Genomic DNA, 16,020 nt, shown 5'->3' on the forward strand with positions numbered 1-16,020 from the left:
GACTGGAGCCCTTCAGCGAGGCAAGGCTCGCACACAAACACAGACAGTGTGTCACGGTTAAGGAGGGCCAGTGCAACGCGGGATAATCTGCCAAGCAAACCTTGCTGCGGCCGAGTAATCCCGACTAATGCTGTGTGGTTCCGTGGACTTATCTAAGGGCTTTGGAAGGTGACTTGGCAAAGTTCAGGCATGAATACTGGGGGTATGATCTCTAAAACACAGAGCTGTTTGTGTGGCTCACAGGCGGACTAACCTTGGAGCGGCACATAGGTTTGCGCAGGAAGGCGTTCTACAATGAGGGGACAACCATACAGTAAATTCAGTCGGTATTGGTGTGGGTTTATGTCTGGTTGCAGTTAGGAGCGTGCTCGATTATATGTTCTGCAACAATAGATGCAACAACGTGTTTCCACATTTAACACACTGTTAACAAACAACAGTGGGTAAAAGGGGACTTTAAGGAACACGACTGATACCGACCCAATTTTTACTTAAAGGGTAGCTCACCCCCAAATCAACTATTTTTGCCAATAAACTGTATTATGGTCGTCTTATAGTACTGTCTACATATCCTGGTCAATATTTTTGACAAATTACAGCATGTTTGTTGAAAATCCTGCTTTTGTGTCTAAAATCGTCAGTGTGGCGCCCTCCCAGGATAAAACATGGTCTTGCATTGAATTTCAAATCTGTACTGCTATTGGCCCAAAAGTTTTTGTGATGTGATTTGGAGAAACTGACATCAGTGGCTCTGCCGCTGTGGGTATATGCCAAAAGATTTAACATTTAATCGGTACGTCCAACTATCCAGAATTGCCATTATAGATATCTATAACGTAATTTTGACTAGTCGTAATGTCACTGGGACTAGTGTGAATTTTTTTTTTAAATTAAGCTTATAGCTAATGTCATTCTGACTTGAAATTACAGATATCTATAATGACAACCGACACACGAATGGAAAAAATGGTTTGAATCCTACCAGGCAAAACTGAATTACAGCTATCTGTAAAGAAAGTTTTGACTAGGCAAAATTATGTTGCAGATATCAGTAATTAATATCCAGTCCAGCGATTAAATGTTAATCGTATTGCCATAGTCCTGTCTCACAGGCAGACGGATGCTGCCTCGTCCTGAGACACGCCTCCACTGCCTCAGCAGCACCGGCTTCGGACATTGCTCAGTTAGCTCCTTGATCCAGCGGCTCAAACTGACAAGCCTCTGGCCCGCTGGGCTCCACAAAGCCTCCCTCAACCTCCGGTGACGAGGTGGGGTGAAAATCCTCCACCTCAAAAGACTGAACCATCATGCAGCTACCAACACAACTCTGCTTACTCTCCACGATTCAGTGTGGCTAGTTTGATTTGCCCCCCAACCTTCCCGCGTATCCTCGCCCACTTTGAGGAAATGGTTCAAATTTGTCTGGGGCGAGAATATGCTTTTACACGGGGATGAGTTACACTTTAAATACCGCTGAACAGCCATGCCAAACATTGTTGTTGTGACAAGTAACTACAGATATGGACCTGCCAAACTCCTCCCTTCTGAACAATCCCATTCGCCAGTGCACTTCCCGATTTCCACCTCTCAGTAGATCTTTCTGTTGAACCCACAATAAGCAGGACACACGGTTTAACAACTACGAGCAGGCAGACAAGCCCCAACCTGCCCTCACTCACTGATAACCACCTCTCCAGTCCGACTCTCTGCTTCAAGCCTTCAAACAGCATCATCGTTGGCCAAGTCAGAGGTGGTGATGATACCATCGTTCCATTTTTATTTCATTTCAGGTTGGTTTGATAATTGATCCAATGTACAGAAAAATAAAAACAGCTTTCCATCACTAGAATAAATGTGTGGGACACTAATTTGCATCTCCAGTTTTTTTGCTGCTTCAAAAAAATTTAAAAGGAATTATACAAAAATCTATATAAATAAGCAGAAAGATCAAAGTGATCCTGGTTGTTACTTTAAGGTCAGAGCTGAAATTTCTGTTTTGACTGATTCTCATTTTTTAAAAGGGACTATTACAACATAAAAGAGAAGAACTGTGCTCCAGAGAGGAGAAATGCAATAGTTTGAAAGTTCATTGATATAAATGAAGAACTTATTATTAGGATTATTTACATTTTGGGCATCAAATCAGAATTTTAAAGTGCATGCTGTTGGCTGGTGTGTTTATAGATTGAAAAAAGATAGTTTTGCATTGCTATGCATTCAGTAAATTAGATTTTTCCTGTTTTTGACCTGCTGATGATAGGTGTCTAAATGAAAAAAATGGAGAAAAGCGCAAGAGTTACAGATAAACACGACTATCAATTGCTTAAATGTCAACCAAACAAGCAGTGACTTTTAAATCTTCGGTCTTCCTCTGAGAGGTTAAAGATGATTTCAGGAACGGGGTTTTTATGACAAGAAAACACAGCTCAAGCTAATCTAGCATTTTGTATCGGTCAAGCTGTCCTTTGTGCAACGACCCTAAATGTGGCAGCTCCTGTGCTTTTCCGGGTCTCGCAGTTCTTTGACGATTATCTCAGTGGACTGGCGATCCGTTGATAACAGCGAGCAGCATCTCTTGACATAACCTTAGCTAGTAACACAAATGCATTTGCGCTGAGAAAACAGCAACAAACAATATCTTGCAAGCGTGTGGACATTTAAGATCCGCTAACTAGGGTTGTAAAAAGTAGCGAAACTCAAACACTGTATCCAGATACAACACTAATTTGGCATGGAATCGAAACTAAATATTATAGTATGCAGCTTTATGGCTCAAAGCAGCATAAGATTAACGTGCTAAATCAAGACGTTATCTTGCGTTTTTAGTTATATTGCTATTTTCTTTACTCCCCCTGTCCAGACGATGTTTGTTGTGGTAAAATAAATTAATAATACTGTCCTCAACAATGACAAAAACTACTGTCAGCAGAGAAGTTGAGCTCCTGCAGCACAAGTTGAATAAGTTTCATGTAGCAACCAGTTTCTGGTCAGCTTGTAGGTAAAACAAGCGGATAACACTAAAAGCACTTGGCCTGTGTGAACGACAATGTACTAAAAAGTAGTTACGCTCAAATTTGACCTTAGGATGAAAAGTTTAATCACTGTTCTCTCTTTAATTGTTCATTTACTTGCGTTTTTACGACCCTTAGTCTGCAAGAGGTTAAAGGACGCTTGTGTTTGAGATGATCCGACCCACACAAGACAACGATGCTCGCTCAGCTGCTGCTATTAAGCTGTGAAGCCGAAGGCTAACACCCCTTCTCATTTTATTAAATATGTTATAAAAACTAAGTCTTTGCATATAAAAAGAGTCGGCAGTGTGATGGCAGATACTGTGCTGCTTACACTCTTGATGCCATCTTGGCTAAACTAACAAACCCTCGATTACAAAAGGAAATTTACTGGGAGCACACCTGTCGGGCCATCTGATCCCTCTTTCCTGTCTCTCCCATGTGACCCATTGCTGCTGACCTTTCCAAAATACGTCGTCACGTGGAGGAGCCGACGCAGGTTTGTCCTGTTCTGTCAGTCCTCCTCCTCGGGCTGCAGAGAAGGGTCAAGAGCAGCTCTCCGTCTCTACAGACCATCTATTTACCCATTTCTCACTGCTTTGGGGGAAAACAAATGGCGCAAACAAGTGGAGCGACGAACCTTTGTGGGACAGTGTTCCCTGGAGTAGTGCACAAAAGTGTGTGTTTATGTAGAGTCATTTGGCAATTAAATCCTAGAAAGGTAGGGCCCTCCTGGCTAAGTTACAGGGAAGCAATAAAATGAGTGTGTGGCGATAAAAAAATAATGATTGTAAGAAAAAAAGGCTCCCAAAGTACAAAGATTAAATCTCATATACAGTGAGTTGAATTCATACACCTTTACCTTTCCAATATTTAGTCCCATTGAAACCAGAAACGTCAACGCATTTTATTGGGTTTTTATGCGACAAAGTCAGACTGATGCAAAGCAGAGCGTGGTTGTAAGGTGGAAGGATAACGACGCATGGTCCTCAAAAACTTTACAAAGAAAAGTCTGAAAAGCGTGGTGTGCATCTGGCACCTCGCCTTTTCACATCATACCAACACTAAAATAAAATCCAGTGCAACCAACGGCCTTCAGAAGTCACCAAATCAGCAAATAAAGCCACCGTGTGCTGCGCTGGATCACATGCTTTAGAAAAGATCCGAAACTCTAAACATCTACCAGAGGACTATTTAAAATTCATCATTTGAAAATGAAGAGAAAGGCAAAACTGCACACCTACCAAGCCAAGGCAATCCAACTACGCTCACAGGATGGGCAAGGAGAGGCAGCCAAGAGGCTCAGACAGACATTTGTTTGACAGGAAAACGATTAACGATGCCCTCTACAGATCTGGAAGAGGATAGCATCGGCTTAAGAAGTCCCGTTTCCAGTTTGCCACAAACAATGCACGGGACATGGCAAACATGTAGACAGAATGTGCTCCAGTCACATCAAAGTGGAAGTTGTTTTTTTGGGTTTTTTTATCCCACAAGATCAACAGTATGTGTGGTTGACTGCACATCACCTTGGCAACACCATCCCCGTGGCCACGCCGTTCTTCAGCGGGGTTGGGGAAGCCGGTCAGAGTTGACGGGAAGACGGCGTGTGCTAAATACGGCGCAATCCTGGAAAACCTGTTTGAGGCTGGAGCAGAGGCTGCCTTCCCAGTAAGACAACAACCCTAAACACACAGCCGGAGCTAGCATAGAAGCGTTTGGACCAAAATGTACTCATGCGAACGGAAAGGCCCAGGCAAAGTCCAAACTTAAATCCAACCGAGAATCCGTGGCTGAAAGCTTGAAAATCAGCTGCATGTTGAGAAGCAAAGTCATGCAGCCATGTTTGCGCTTCTGTTTCTGTTTTCTTCCACTTTGTAATCATGCATTGGTTTACGTTAGTCTTACAATCCCATTAAAAAACGCTGGACTTTGCGGCTAAAAGGTGACAAAACCTGGAAAGGGTTTACGTGGTCGGATACTTTGTAGCGCCACTGCGTAACAGGGAGGAAAATAAAGCAACCGTGAGTAGGAGGAAAGCATGGTTAGAAATACTGACAAGCCTACAGACGTCGTGTGTGTGTGTGTCAAAGCTGAGAGAGGGGAGCTATTAATTAGAGAGCGGTACCCAGGGGCCCTGAAGCCCACAGTCAACAGGAAGTGATGCTGTGTGGGTAACCACTAATCTACCTGCTCACAAGTGACATAGCTGACAAAATGCAATGAAGTGGTGCGATTAGATGACAGAACCACCCCCCCAAAAAAAAGCTATTCTAAGACTTGACGGTAAACAACAGCCTGTCCATCTGCTGCTGTCCTGCGTCTGACCCGAGACGTCCCACCTGATCCAGGGAGGCGGGAAGCTGCCGGCCCGTCAGTGGAGACAGGAGACCGCGGGCGGCCTCTTACACGAACCACACAGTCGCAGAGGGAACACGTGGGGTGGTCTTTGATGGAGACACGGCACGCTACAAAGATGTTGCAAAATAAAGTCTCACAGCTTTTTTTCCCCGTTTTGTTTTGTTGCCACTGATTTTTTTTTCTTTTAAGAATACGTACGCGGTTCAATTAACATGGCATGAAAACGAGCGGAGAAGCTGTTATGTACGGACAAGATTAAAGCTAAATATACTTCACACACGCACACACACTGCATGTCGTTAATTGTGCAGGATGTAGCCGGCGGGCAGCCCGACTGGCATGTTGAGAGCTCTTCAAACATGCTGGCAACACAAGCCAGAGGGCCTGTGGGTGTTAAAATGTAAGCTAGGTCACCCCCCCCTCACCCCACCGTGCTGCACTCCCTTTCATTCCTCCAGCTAAGGACACTGTGCTAATTGTACCTGCGAAGCCAAATCATGTGCTGCGAATACTTACATGCAAACCCAGCATTATAACGGCCCGCTGGACGCGGCGACGGCCCGTTTCTGATTCCCCTAGTTCTCACTTTCTCTTCCTTGTGCCCGTAAAAAAAAAAAAAGGCAAGCGCTGTCAGCTTGTTATCGTTCATCCATATTTTATAGAGCTCCTATTTATAACTACATGTGTTTGAGTCAGGGGGGCAAACTAAGATGGGAGGGGGGGGGGGGGGGGGGGTAGATAACAGAGCAACAGAAATTGCTATTGTTAGGATTATTCCTGTGTTTGGTTCTAAACAAGAATACTTCAACGGAAGAGTGTTGTCAAGAGAAATGGCTCAAAGTGAGGCGTTCTAGAAGGCCCAGGATAATCTATTTGTGCTTTTCTAACTTTTTTACCCCCCAGCCTAGAACAGTTTCACACGGGAGCGAAATCCTGCGGCGCAAAGCTGCGTGGGTCAGCTTCGTGGCGAAACGTTCCTCTTCCGCATCCGAGTAAACCGGGGACCACCGTGGGACTCATGATTGGCGCCTGGAGGGCATTTTTAAGCCACTGACTCACGCGTTCACATAGGTTGTCCGAGGTTTTTACACATTCGAATCAATGACCTTTAAAGCTGTGGGCCCACTCGTCTAACCCATGGGCAGACGCTGCGCTCGCATCAGTCAGCAGCAGATCATTCAATATCGACACATTTTTGACCAAAAAAAAAAGTATTCCCCCCCACACACAGACCAGTGAGTCACTTATCTGCGCTCCAGTTCAAAGGGAGGGTTTGACTCGGAGAGCCACCACCGCATCCAGAGATACATTTTTATGCAGATCAGGACTGTTATGAATCAGGGAAGCACATCTGACTTGATGTTTGAGAGGAAAGGCGCCGATCTTGTCCCAGAATTCAAGCTTGAACTATTACACATGTTACCGTGGCGTTTACGTTGGTAATAACATAATTTAATTGATAAAGCAAACCATTATGGAGGCATGGCCCCATAACCGGTACACTGCAAAAAGGGAACTAAAAGTAAGTAAAATGTTCTTGAAATTAGTAATTTTTCCTTGATTTCAGGAGCTAAATAGGACTATTTGCCAATGGAGTGAGTATTTTTACCCCTGAAATAAGATAATTAGACATCCTGCACTTGAAATAAGATGATGGAGATGAATTGTTCCTATTTTAAGTGCAAAAATCTTATTCCATTGGCAAATAGTTTTATTTACCTGCTCTAATCAGGGAAAAATACACCAGTTTCAAGAAAATGTCACTTACTTTTAGTTCACTTTTTGTATCCAGTGTATCTACTGGGTTTTAAAAAGATGCGGTTTAAAAAAAAAATAAAAACACATTTTCTGTCATATTGTTGCCACAATTCTAAGCCCCTTCAATGAAATGTCAGAAAAAGTGATTGGGAGTTTTTTTTCTGGCTTTATGGAGCATTAATTAAGCTCCAATGTGTTCACAGCTTAAGGTGCTTTTAATGAGAGGGTCTCCTTTCATATGAGCCATGCAAGGTGGTCCTTACCGTCAGCTGTTGCTGCATATTTCTGGTCCGCTGGCGGAATGAAGACTTCTGTTTTTGGTCTCACTTTAAGAGACAAATTCGGCTGTTTTGAGATAAGCGAGGTAGCCATGGCATGGGGGCTAAAGGAACACAACCTATCAGACTTAAAAGGAAAATATTTATTTATACTGCAGCCTCCATCACCCTTATCAAGCTAGCAGTGTATTAAATCTACATAATTAAAGCTACAAGCTGCATGTTGGTTACTCCTTTGCAGATAGCCTGACTAATCAACCATCTATAAACCTGTATTACACTATAATGAGCAGAACAAAACAAAAAAAAAACAATATTCTGTGGTGTTTTTAATAGAAGTCTATGAATCGACCTTTCAACAATAAACAAATGCACAAAATGTACCTGTCACCATATTTTGAACAGCATTAGAAATGTGTGTTGCCAAATATATATATATATATATATATATATATATATATATATATATATATATATATATATATATATTAAGTCTGATCATATTATGCTTCTTTTTATGCCCGTGATAACTTCGTTTTTTTTCTTTTTTAATCAAAGTAATGATTTCATACAGTGAGAATCTCACAGGGGTTTTGAAAGCAGGGGGTCTTTGTCCCTGAATTTCCACCTGGACCGATTTGTTTCCCGCACACAACACTGACGATAACCATGAAAGCGTTGTGCATTTTAAATGCATTTAAAAAAGGGCACGATCTCATTAGTCAAAGGGGCATAACTCAATAAGGCTGCACGTCACTGACCTCCCAACCACAACAGAGCAACCACAGGAGAGTTTGTTTAAAGATAATAATTAAAAAATAAATAAATAAGATCATCTGCTTTCAGAGTTTGACATGTCCAGGATCGAGTCTATTTAAATAGCGGCGGCCAGGAAATGCCTTTGATGTATTGTAGAAAACATTATGAAAGTGAGGGGAGACGGCCAGACGTGAACCATTTGCCTGGCTTTAACTATTAGTTGTTGTTTTTGTTTTTTTTAATATATTTGTTTGCCAACATGACTTAATGTCTGTTTCGTTCATGGAGGAGACGGGTGGCTGTTTTCCTTACTGCGAACATTAAGTGGTACACTTCCTTTTATTGTGCCTCCTTGTCGGTGTAATGTGTAGCCCATTAGCATGCTGTCCCTCTGACACTGATTTCAGGGCATGTGAACTCCCACAAAAAAAAACAGCAAAGCTAAAAACGCTTTGATATCATCTGTTTGTTTGTCCCGGGCTTGTTTCGGTGCAAGAGGGACAAAACACGGGCTTTTTTTATGAAGAGATATTGAAAGAAATTACCCTGAGTTCGTCCCTCTCCGCCTCCCAGCGGTATTTCTCGGCCTGGAAGCGTCCCCACTCGTACTGGATGAAGTGCAGGATCCCGGGAAGCGTCATACCCGAGTCCCCGTCCTGCGCCTCCCGGGGCAGGAACGACCCGGGGGCGGCCCCCGCTGCCGCTGCCATTGGTCCGACTCCGGCACCCGATGTCGTCTGGCCCGGTGCTGCTTTGGGCCCGTTAGGGTTGCGCCCCGCTCCGCTAGTGCCGCTGCCTCCGCCGCCGCCGCCGCCGCCGCTACCGCCTCCGGAGTTCGGGTTTGGTCCTCCGCCGGATCTGTCCGCCTCCATTTTAGGCGTTCAACCTTTCGCCAGGATAATTACTTGAAAACGAGCCGGGTGTATGAACAAAAATAATTTAAAACAGCACCGACCCGAACCCTTTGCCCGACCCAGCTGTTCGCCACAAGCTGCCCTCTATTCTTCCTTTTCTCACACGGCACTGGGCCGAATTACTATTCAGTCGGTAAAATACTACACTTCCGCTTTCAAACTTTCACAATAAAACGCACCCCTAATAGTTTATAGAATCGCTCATTTCTCGACCGCGCATGTTTAACAACAAAACCTGGGCGCATTTTTCATAAATACTCAAACAAATATACACCATATATACATGGCAATTTGATTCAATGCCTCCTAGATAAACCTCCTCGTTTTGTTTGCGACTTTTATTTTGTGTGACCTCTTCCCCGTGTTTGCTGTCGGGAGGCGGCAAATAACGGGACATGTTTTCTCTAATACACATCAAGCGTGTCGCCAGTGGGAGTTCATTTCCTGCCATTTTGTGAGAAGGACAGATTTGTATTAGTAAAGCGGGATAAAAATCACATAAAACGTTACTTCCGGTTTCACTATCGTTTCACAGACAAATCTCGGCTTTCTTTAAATGTCTGCTCCGTTTACAGTTCCATAAAGTCGGTTGGCTCTCAAACTTTTTTGACCAAAAAACACCTGATTAATTTCCAGGATTTCACTATCTATCCATTTTTACCATCTTGAAAACTATAGTACATGGAAGTGTCAGTTCTCCCCTTCCCTGGTTTGGGGTGGAACCAAATTCCTTTATAAGTAGGTTATTAAAGTGGTTCTGGGTTAAATGGTACCCTTTTTGCACACACATTAACATTTTATCGCTTACTACTTCGATTTCATACATGTAAAAATCATTTACCAATCGATCCTTGAAACATCCACTTATTATAGTTTAGTCCTGAAATTAACTAAATAAATAGTCATAAAATGATCAAGTCTTATGTGTAATTGAATTAGATTGCATGTTTTCTAAAATTTCAGTGTTTCTGCCCATTCCCATTCATTTTGGTTCCGATTCTTTTTATACAAGTTGACTCCTTTAAATATGACCCTATTTTTAACCCTATTTAACCAAAATAGCTCTTGGTGACCTCACAGCATACTCTGACAAGAACAAGAAAAATGAACCTTACTTATTTGATTAAGGCAACATACATCCTCCCAAACACAAGCCTCCAAGCGAAATCGCCCATGATGATATAACATATGGCATTGAACAGTAACGTGGCAATAATAGAATACAGAGTAACGATGTGTGAGGAGCACCAGATCTGAGTGGAATGGTCAAATTTAATTATCAAAACCTATCAGCAACCACGGTTGGCCAAGTTGTTAAAAAAACAAGTCTGATTGATAGGCTCCATTAAGAATAATTTTCAAGTCCCAATTATATTTCGTCTTCACCAAAGTATCACCTGGTGATAGCAGTCTTAGCAGTCTAGAGCCATATGCATGCAGTTTCTCGGCGCTGGCAAATCACATAAATAATTAAGAGGCAATAGGGATTTTGCTCATTTTATAAGAAGCAAATATTCACAGAAACCAATAAAATAGAAAAATTCAAACAAAAACAAAAATTTGTCTGAGCATTTATTAGTTCTGAAGATGAGCATTGTCCTTGTAATTGCTTGCTCCATTGGAGGCCATTAATTTCCCTGTCTTAAATATGTTTGCAATTTAAACATGGCATTGCAATTGTTCAGATTATATGTCAAAATAAGTCCTTTTGGTTTAATAACACCAGCTGATTACTTCTATGTTGCTGCCTCATGTCAAATAAACAAAGTAGGATTGTGATTTTCTTCCCCTTCAATCAGTTTTTAATTATGTTAGCATTTTGTAAAATTCTGCTTTAGAAATCCATACTGTATTCATCAGCTGTGTTTCTATGGTCTGCGTACATATATCAGCAAAAAAAGAAAAAAAATTGTCTGAATTTTGTCTTTAAGAAAGCTAGGACAGTAGCTAATACACAAATACATACTCCCAGGTAATAAATTCATCTTTCGTCACCATTATTATTATTTTTATTATTATTATTATTATTATTAGTAGTAGTAGTAGTAGTAGTAGTAGTAGTAGTAGTAGTAGTAGTAGTACATTAAATAAAGTGACGTAAAATGTCATTTGCGGCACTTTTATGCTGAAGGACAATGACAGGAAGCGGATGTGTTGTCCGGGCAACAACGGCGAAAAGTATGCTAGCCTAATGCTAAAGTCGTACAGTAAGGTTTCTTGAACTGATCATTGTTAAGCTTTATTTTACTGAATACGTTGCAGGTCTTTACTTTCAGTAATGACGACTAAATTTGCTCCACCGTTTTTAAATGTCAGTGAATAATGCTGTTTGTGTTTTTGTTCATCGCAAATGCTTACCAAAGCTGATTGAAAGATTGGCCACGCAATGGCGTTAAAAATAATGTAAATGCATTAGTGTTTCCAGGGTTTCGGGTTACGAATGCATGTTGTGATTTCCCTGGACCCCCCCAAAGGAATGTCCTGCAGGATGATGTACATTCAAACAAAGGTGAGCTGTGTAGATAGATTTTAGTAAATTATTCCTGCTGTTTTCCTTTAATAATTAAATAATTTTACTCAAAAAAATATCATATGTGTACGGCTTTCGGTTCATTCTACAAAAAAATTGCAAACTTGTCCTTTTCATCTGCAGGCCTTTAAACCATCTAATTTGATCGGATGTGCATTGTGCTTGCATTATAGATTTAATAAATAAGGTTTATATATATGTATATTGTAAAAGTAAAGTATTAAGATCGAAATAATGTGTCGACGTTTGACATTTTTGTTTGATGAAGGAGGAACTGCAATGTACAAAAGAAGCTCTGATCAAAAATATCAGGATCAGGGTTGCCAGATCTGGCTCACAGTTTCCAGCCATAACATGACGTTAAACCCGCACAACTGAAAAAATCAGCCCGAATCGCAGCCTCTGTTGAACACATCTTAAAAGCGTAGAAATATTACATACCTGATAATAGAACACACCATTCCCACACAACTGCACAAAGGGAAAGAAAAACGTTGCACATACAGGCTCCACACAAAATGTACAGTCAGGTTATCAATAACCTACCAATTTAAGTTGTAAATCTTAACTTAATCTAACATTTATTTCTATCTTTCACAGAGTATAGACCAATCTAACAATCTTTTCTTTCACACTGCCATGAAACATTTTTAAGTTGGTCAGTTGAATTCTTAACCCCATTGGGGGCGCTTACAATTGACAGTGACCAACATACTTTTAAAGAAACACTTGACTAACCAATGATTATTAATCCAGTTGACAGATTCTAGACATTTCAAAATACATGAGTGTGTGCAAGGCAAGGAAACTGCAATAAAATGTACAAGTTTTCTTACTTTTTTGCCACAAAATTACAGCTTTTTAGATAAGATTTCCTCAATAATACTTCCTAAAAACCTGACATTTGTGAAACGCAGCCCAAATGTTAACAACCCGCCGAAAGCCCAACATGTTAAAAAAAAGCCCAATTGGGTGAAAACCCACCCAATCTGGCAACACTGGTCAGGATATGTTCCAAATGTCAGGATTTAACCAGAGCTTTGATGATCATCGTTGTGTTTAGTCTTTCCATAGAAGTCTGTGGGAAATAAAACAGCAATTGCTTAACATCAATCATGCAATGATGTGTGAAGATCAAGATTTTTATTTTAAAACATTAGAATTAACAGCATGTTTTATTTTTTATTATTGTTCCACTAATCTTCATGGGCTGTAATAAAACAAGAATAAACACATACAGTATATTTTCTAACCAACACCAATGACAAAATCATTGTTACCTATTGTCTATACTAATGGTCTTATTCGTTGAAATATATTGAAATATACTGTAGGGTTAGGGTGAAATTAGTTTCACTTTAAAATCACAATAAATCTTCAAGAACAACTGAATGCATTTTCTTCCCGTAAACATATGAGTATATGGTATTATAAGGTTTCTTTGTCTTTTTCTGCTTTTAGTTTTTCTCCAACTCTCATTTATCTGCCAAACACATGGGGAGCCCAAACCTGCCCCTGGATGCCTTCATTAAAACCTGAATTCTCCCTCCAAGAAACTCTTCAGTATTCCCCTTTGCCATGCGTATCAGTTTGTGCCAGGGTCTGTTAACGGGTGCCATCATCCTCAACCTCCTCATACTTTATTACGTGTCTCGAGCCCAGCAGCAGATGATGGAGAAAAGGAAGGAGCTCGGAAGGGGCTCGAGGAGAACTGTCCGGCCGGCTTCCCCTTTCGGGGGAGCCTTAGGGGTTATTGGAGGTGAGCACGGAGGAATGGCAGCAGAGGGCCACGGCCGAAGCCCACGAGTCACCGTTCTTCTTCGGGAGTTCGAATTCTTTGAGAATTTTGTTGGGGATGTGGCTAATTCCTTCCTCCGTCAACGTCCAGAGCTTCCCTTCCTGGCCGTGGCCGACACGTTTCCGTATCCTCCCCTCGTGCTTCCGGACGGCGCCCGGCTTCTGGTGCTCTCTCCCAGCCCCGACCAGCCGCCGCACGCCCACAGGCCGGAGTTTCACGTGCAGACGGAGTTCGTGCTGTTGGTGCCCGACGGCGTGGAGCTGGAGCAGCCAAGGGTCTTTGAGAGACTCATCAAAGAGTTGGAAGGGGAAGGCGGGGGGCCTGTGAGGCTGGTAGCCGTGCCCGTGTTGGCGCGGTCCGCCGTGCAGTGTCTCCACCTGCGGGTGAACCTCAAGGAGTGGACCGCCACCTACTCGCCGGCCGCCTCGGGGAGCAGTGGGAGTGTGTGTACAGCTTTGCAAGGCGACGCCGTAGTCCTGATTCGCACCGAAGACCTTTTCAACCTGTCTGTCCCTTTGGGGCGTCCCCTCTTCCCTGCCCTTTTCGTTCAGACCACCTTGAGGGGCTGGAAGGTGAAGTTACTGGAGAGCCCGTGTTTCTCGGCAAACCACCGACCGCTTTTCAGCTCCGCTCACAACCAGTGGAAGGCTGACACCCGACTGAAGGAGGCCACGGGGAAGCTCATGAGGAGCTTCGGTCTGAAGCGTCTCCTGCTCCCCGAGGGGAAGGAACAGTGGTTCGGCTGCTCCAAAGAGACTCCCCGCTGCTTTGGCACCGTGCAGGACGATACGCCAGACTACCTGTACCTGGATCGCTGGACACCTCCGTGCTGTCTGCGAGCCCTGAGGGAAACCACCAAATACGTCATCAATGTCCTGGAGAGCTCCGGCGTGCGTTACTGGCTGGAAGGAGGTTCTCTTCTCGGTGCCGTCCGCCACCAAGACATCATCCCATGGGACTACGACGTGGACCTGGGGATCTACCTGGAGGACGTGCCCAACTGCGACCACCTGAAGAGCCTGGACTCGGGCTCCCTGGTAGACGCTAACGGCTACGTGTGGGAGCGGGCGGTGGAGGGAGACTTCTACCGGGTGCAGTACAGCGAGGCCAACCACCTGCACGTGGACCTGTGGCCTTTCTACCCGCGCAACGGCGTCATGACAAAAGACACGTGGACGGAGCACAAGCAAGACGTGGAGTTCCCCGAACACTTCCTGCAGCCGCTGGTGCCCATGCCCTTCGCTGGCATCACGGCCTACGGCCCCAACAACCAAAGGGCCTTCCTGGAGCTGAAGTTCGGGGAGGGGGTGATTGAGAATCCCCAGTACCCCAACCCCATGAAAAAAAGGCTGGACAGAAGCAAATTATGATCCGCAGCAGTGGTTCTCAGTTCCTTTTTTATATTGCACTGTATTTATTTACTGAAAAAAAAAAAGATACCTCATGTTCTGTCTGAAAGATGTAAGAGCACTACACGTCGCTAACACGGTTTCAGTTTTATTACATACTAGCTGCCAACATGATATTTAAAGCTGCTCTTATTTTTTCTAATACGTGTTCAAATGTAAAGACTACTAGTGTAATGACATTATGCCCCACCTTAAACAATCAACCACGTTTGCTATAGTTGACTGAATGTATTGTAGAGTATAAATATTACCGCTGTGAAGGTGAGTTATTTAAAATTCTGAATGTGTTTTGGGTTTAATGTTGTGACTTTCAGCAGGTTTTAGCTTTCCTTTTCTCTTCATTGTCCCCTTCTTGTGTCCTCTCTTTCCTTCTTTCCTTGTATCTTTCTTTCCTTACCTCTTTCAGTCTTTCCTTTTTTTCCATCCCTATGTTATTCCTCGCTGTTTCTTTGTGTCTTACCTGCCTCACAGTATTGCTCGGTTGCTTCCTTCCACTCTTTGGTATTTGGAACCTTGTTTCAAGGTGCTTTACTCAGGTTCCAAAAATATGACTTTGCAATACTATTGGGATACTGATTACCCTGGATTTTTCCTCGCTAACCCCTCTTCACCAAGTGTTGCATCCAATCAGTCCTTTGAGATTGCAATATTGCACACACAATTTTTTTCTGATGATGGTGTTGTTAATTTTGTTGGCTTGTCTCACGGTGACCACTCCTGTTTTCGGTCTTGCATGTCCTATAAATGATTGTCAGAGCAGATCGATGCAATTTAGGTCCAAAAAGCTCCCTGAAAGACGAGGAAACAATGCACCTCTGTTCACAGATGTTTCAAAGGCATGACTGCCACATAGCAGATCAAGAACCAGCAGACTGAAATAGTCACAAAGCCTCCACAGCCAAATTATTTTTAACGTAAGAAGATATGCAGTTTCTATCATTTTGCATCTCTCTGTTGTCCTATTGGGTTTTTTGTGTGTGTGTGTGTGTGTGTGTGTGTGTGTGTGTCTCCTGTAAGTCATTACTTGTTTATTTACTGGTCAATTTACATTTTTCGTAACAGTTTTGCTTAATTTCAGTTTTGCCCGGTTTTATTGTTGTTCAGTGCACGGTTATTTCAACTTTATTTCATCCAAATGCTGCTCGACTATCTTATATTCAGAACATCATCCATTTAGAGTATAAAACCATTACCATTTCAAA

At 42.7% G+C, this 16,020-nt stretch overlaps 1 protein-coding gene across 1 annotated transcript; it reads left to right on the plus strand.

Annotated features, from left to right (window-relative positions):
• Positions 1–11,231: 11,231 nt before the first annotated feature.
• LOC105936566 (fukutin-related protein) lies at positions 11,232–16,020 on the plus strand. Its single transcript, XM_012877476.3, has 2 exons — positions 11,232–11,590; positions 13,073–16,020. Exon 2 carries the CDS (start codon positions 13,190–13,192, stop codon positions 14,777–14,779), a length of 1,590 nt encoding a protein of 529 aa, XP_012732930.1. The 5' UTR covers positions 11,232–11,590; positions 13,073–13,189; the 3' UTR covers positions 14,780–16,020.

This window comes from Fundulus heteroclitus, chromosome 18 (assembly GCF_011125445.2).
Source record: "Fundulus heteroclitus isolate FHET01 chromosome 18, MU-UCD_Fhet_4.1, whole genome shotgun sequence".
Taxonomy (NCBI): Eukaryota; Metazoa; Chordata; class Actinopteri; order Cyprinodontiformes; family Fundulidae; genus Fundulus; species Fundulus heteroclitus.

What these genes read in the sequence shown, in the direction of transcription:
- LOC105936566 (XM_012877476.3), top strand. Translation starts at nt 13,190, where the DNA reads ATGCGTATCAGTTTGTGCCAGGGTCTGTTAACGGGTGCCATCATCCTC.